Source organism: Montipora capricornis, chromosome 6 (assembly GCF_036669925.1).
Source record: "Montipora capricornis isolate CH-2021 chromosome 6, ASM3666992v2, whole genome shotgun sequence".
NCBI lineage: Eukaryota > Metazoa > Cnidaria > Anthozoa > Scleractinia > Acroporidae > Montipora > Montipora capricornis.
This window is the reverse complement of record NC_090888.1, coordinates 53,890,292-53,895,291: the sequence shown is the minus strand read 5'-3', so window position 1 is coordinate 53,895,291 and position 5,000 is coordinate 53,890,292. Positions and strand designations below refer to the sequence as shown.

At 40.2% G+C, this 5,000-nt stretch overlaps 1 protein-coding gene and 1 pseudogene across 14 annotated transcripts in view; one reads left to right on the top strand and one right to left on the bottom strand.

Annotated features, from left to right (window-relative positions):
- LOC138052499 (bombesin receptor subtype-3-like) overlaps window positions 1-1,472 on the top strand; it is a 65,302-nt gene extending 63,830 nt beyond the window's left edge. For all 14 annotated transcript variants that reach the window (XR_011133091.1, XR_011133097.1, XR_011133094.1 and 11 more), the window contains one exon: window positions 526-1,472. Coding sequence is in view for 4 of the 14 variants with exons in the window: in XM_068899026.1 (XP_068755127.1) it covers window positions 526-837 (312 nt within the window). In the remaining 10 variants the exon portion in view is untranslated. The remainder of the gene's footprint in view (window positions 1-525) is intronic.
- The window catches only part of LOC138052503 (dynein light chain Tctex-type 5-like), a 9,512-nt pseudogene continuing 5,034 nt past the window's right edge, over window positions 523-5,000 (bottom strand).

Here is a 5,000-nt window from a genome sequence, read left to right as displayed (position 1 = left end):
TTCCCCGAAACAATGAAACAAGTTGTTGCTTCTTAGCATTCCACCTTGGACACGTCCTTTCAATTACACCCTGTAACATCCGTCATCATTAACAATCACCAAAATTGTTGATTTAATACAAGAAGTTATCACAACACCTAAAAGCGAACGTTCGATCGGTGCTTCGACCTAAACACTACCAAATGCTGCGATTGTGTCGTGTCCAAGAGGTGCCCGCAAGATCTTTCATGTGAATTAAGATCTATTCTCAAGCAAACGTTTTCTTTGGTTTTGTATTGATCACGCTGACCACGCTACAGAAAGCCAGCAAAACAAAATTTATGTTATCATTAAACGTTCTGCAATGAAACGTCATTCCAGATAAAAAGAAACAGTTGAGTCATATTTTCGTTACCCGTGGAAATGAGTTCATCCCCGTCTGGAAGGTGACCCGGTGTCCCTACGATTAAAGTATTTTCTTTATATTCTCTTGACACTAATTTCAAATGAGGCTCAAATGATCGTATCATCCTTTTTCTTACACAGGGTGTGTTGAAAGTACGGAAACGAGTGACCTTAATGGTTTTGTCTGTTACTACACTCTTTGAAATTACCTGGATTTCAGACAACGTAATTCACGTTTTGAAAGATTTTGGCCTCTGCAAAGTCAGCGATGTTGCAGTTCCCATAGCTCACTCCTTGCTTGCTTTCAATTCAGCTGTCAACCCGTTTGCCTATGCTCTGATAAACCAACGATTCAGGGAGAGGATGAAAGGAATGCTATGCAATAGTTCACGTGCAACTGAAAGAAATATCAAAGCTGAACATCCACAAATCATCAGACTCCAGCATTACTAGTCACTCGTTCCAGACGAGAGCTTTGTTTTCGTTCAAATGCCAGCGACCACAAAAGTTTAACAAAAAATGAGCCATAGAACGTGATTACTACTTTTGCCTCTCAATTTATATTTGTGACATTTTTTCCTCTTTCCTACAAGAAATGTCAGTGATCGATGATTCATATCAGGGTTTACGTAAACGGCATCACTGCCCCTCTTTCATAACGTGTCTGAGAAGAGCCCTGTGATTGAAAAAAACACGTGACAAGAACGTATGCATTGGCTTTGGAGTGCTACAAAACCTCATTATTTGTCTGAAAAATTAAGAGTGCAAACATCGCAGCTGAAGTTTTTTCTACTTTAGCTATTACAATGCCTATGTCAATTGGAGCGTGTTTTGACTGGAGCATATTAGCGGTTGTCTCTCATATTTCACAAACATCTTGTGAACAAATCGAGTTCAAGTACTCATATTTGTTAGAGTCCAGTCGAAGTTAATACAAAGAGCGATGGTTGTAAGTTTAAAGTTCTTTTCACATAGCATGTACATAATTGCCAATCCCTTCTGTCGACAATCATTGTTGTCTTTGTTGTATCTGATATGTTCACTGACATTACATAACCAGAATATACCATTGTGCATATTACACTTGTTATGGAGTTTCAATCTTTGATAGTAATCCTCGTACTATTTTTTCCTCTCCCCAAACTTTTCGTGCGCTTTCCAATGCTAATTGATTTCCACAAGAGTGAATTAGATAAGAGTGTTGTTATGGCATGGGTGGGCTTCCCAGCACAGTCACAAATGAGTCTATTTTTAGAATACCAGTTCCCGCAAAAATCAGTTGTCATGTCCCTGAAAACAACATGGCAGTAGCAGTCACGCGTGACTTGGCTTCTTATGATTGATTAAAATTGGAGACCCTTTGTTTGTTTCGCGTGCAAAGTGTATCTGTGAATGTGCTGGGGCAAAGCCTCAAAGTGATAGATCAATCACGAGAAATTGAATGAGTTGAATTTTGGGCGCCATCAGATCAACACTGACCTTACGAGACGTTTTTGCGGGATATGAAAACTAATGAAACGGTTACAAAATAAATAAACGCCTTCATGGCTTGCTGGCGTGTGGCTAATAATGTCCTTGGCGTATACGTAGAGATGGTCGTCACAGAAGCCTCGCTTCTCGGCCAAATATTCATTTTTCGGACAATCTTTCAGCCGCTTGAAGAGGCTTATTTACTAAATATACCGTATGGCCTTATGTGGAAACTGAATACACTGGTCGTTTTTAAAATTTAAACAACATTCGGTTTAAAAATATGTAAGTAAATGCGTTGTTTATCGTGCAAGTGCACTTCGCTAACAAGCTAGTTCACAGGCATCCCACTTTTAATAACCTAGGAAACATGGTTGAGAACCCCAAATGGCAGGAGGCAACCAGTTGGCTATTCACAAAACGTGACAGAGTTGAATCCGGGACAACCGGAAACAAAACCAAACCAGAAATTAAACGGGATTTGAAAGTTGAGCAACCGCATGCAAACCCAACACCCTAACCACTGGACCACGCCGCCTCCCTTTTCGTCAATTTGCAAGATTTTAAGACATCATTTAGGTTGACAATCAGAAAACGTTTGCTGCTACCAGCAGCCCATGACTGGGAGCGAATAACAGCCCTATATATATATTACTGTGACGGCGATTCTACAAACCGATTTTTAACTCATTCGTGAGCGCAAGCGCAATGAATGACTTATTGTGGAGTGGTCATTTTGTGTGGACCGTAGAACCATGGACTTTACGAATCTTCGCCCTAATGCCTTCGAAGCCCAAGCCCAGGCCAATTTGTACTCAACTCCACACAGTCTTCACGTAAAAGAGCAATTGGAAATTTGACGAAAATTAAGACCTAAGACCGCTTGTAAACAGTGGAAATTACGGGAAAGAAAGTCGAGAAAACGGTACCGATAGTCAGATATTTTGGCCCTTACACAGACACAACGCCATGACATGCTTTGAGTGTTGTGTGACATAAAAAAAAAAGGCTTACTTATCGGCACGGAAACTAAAAATAGGGTCTTTCGAATAACAAGAAACTCAGTCTGTTAACCCTTTGGTTGTAACCACTAAGAATGTGATGTACGAATTATTTTGTCAGTAGACACTTGTTATTCTACGTCCAGTATCAAAAGAAGTCCACAATTTAACCGTACGTCACGCAAACAATAAACGGATGCCGTAGATGGCCAATCTTAAAATTATGTCTGATAGGGGACTGAAATAGTTTTGCATGTTGGACATAAGTGATGTTCTGTAAGTTTCTCCACATTTGCGTCTCTCAGCTTCAACTGCAACATTGATAATTAACAGGACTCAAGTTGGTTGCTCATAATGAGTTGGCTCGAAGGGGCCTTTGATTCATGTAGATTAAATTCCCCACGAATGAGACTCCCACAGGAGCCCAGTGACCAATGACAAGAAACTAAGTTGAAGTCAAAGAGTCACCAAAATGGAATTGCCTTTGTGTTTTTTTGCGGGAAAAGGTAGTCTAAAAATAGATCGGTTTGTAAAAATGCCGTGACATAGGCCTAATATGGAAGTTGTTCGCTCCTGGTCATGGGTAGGCTCGATTTTCAGCCGTTAACGTTTTGGGAGTTCGGTATTATCCTCCTCCCAACGGGGCAAGGAATTTGGGCTCCCAAAATGGCTGGAAATCGAGCCTAGGTCACGGGCTCCTTCTGCTAATCTGGTTTGAATCAATTTCAATGTAGCAGGAGAGAATTAAAAGTGAATCTGCACACTATTCACAGTAAATTCCGAAAACAATCCCAACTGCATATAAATGGTAATTTCTAAACTCGCACCGGCGCACCGGCTCACAATTTTGACGTCTTGTTGATGGAAATCTCCTACGATGACTTGACAAACGATTTTGTATCGGTGATAACAAAGCTTTTTGACTTGCTCCTTGATCTCTTCGCTCATCTGGACTGAGATCTTCTTGCAATAGTTGGGATCGTATTTTTGGTCCGCCAAATATGTTTCCAGCACCTGTTGAATTATTGGCTTGACCCTGTGTTCCTAGAAGTTTAAAGAAATTAAGAGTTAAGATTCCATTAAAGTCGATATCTAACAAGACACCTATAAGGGCGTATCCGTGGGATGCACAAACAGTTACCACAAATTGTCCAGTTACAGTGAACTTCAACTACAGGTAAACTTCGGAAAAAGGCGAGAGATTACCAGAAAGATAAATCAGTAATTTAACTTGAAGTTGTTTGTTGTAAAAACACTCATTATTAATGTTACTAAATTTGCAAATGCAAACAAATGTTAAATAAATATTGATAAATAGTTTTTAAGAAGAGCAGAAGGAACCTTTTAGAAAGTGTCGATCGAGAATAAAACAATTTGCCATCAGCAACAAAATTTGCGAGATGAAAACATAAATTTTGTGCCACGAATATAACAAGTTAACCATTTTGGGAGATTTTTGTTACGTTCAATCTTTTAATCATACTTTTGGTTGTACAAGTAATATATAGCAAAATCATAGTGACATCGATTTTAGCTGCCGCCTGTGATCAAGTTGCCTTCCGTGTTTAATACTGACAACTGACGAAACAAAGATGCATTTGTGACAAAATGACGGCAAGACACCGGGTTTTTGTTAACGATGAAATGATATATGAAATAGATCATATATGAACTGCGGATATGAAATCAAGTGAAGCTATGCGAGGATCATAGCTTCACTTGGCTTTTGTTAGTTTGCTTTTTTTCTCTGAGGTAAGGTAAGGTAAGGTAAAGTCTGCTACGAACCTAGAAGGCCCATCAGGCCGGCGCTTATCTCCAGTTTCTGTAGTATGAAGCGACTAGGAGTATTTCTACTCCCCCCTGGATGGGATGCAAGTCCATCGCAGGGTTACCCCCAGCATTAACTTCGCCGGTACCCATTTAAACACCTGGATAGAGAGAGGCACCGTGAGAGTAAAGTGTCTTGCCCAAGAACACAACACAATGTCCCCGCGCCTCCCTCTGAAATGTTATAAAATTCGGCAAGATATGTGTGAAGTGAAAACAAAGATCACAATCGTTGATGCTAGTCCAAGTATCAGCTAAAGTTAAGCTCCTTCGAATGGGGTTAGTACTAGGATAGGGGTCCGCCCCGTAACGGCGAAA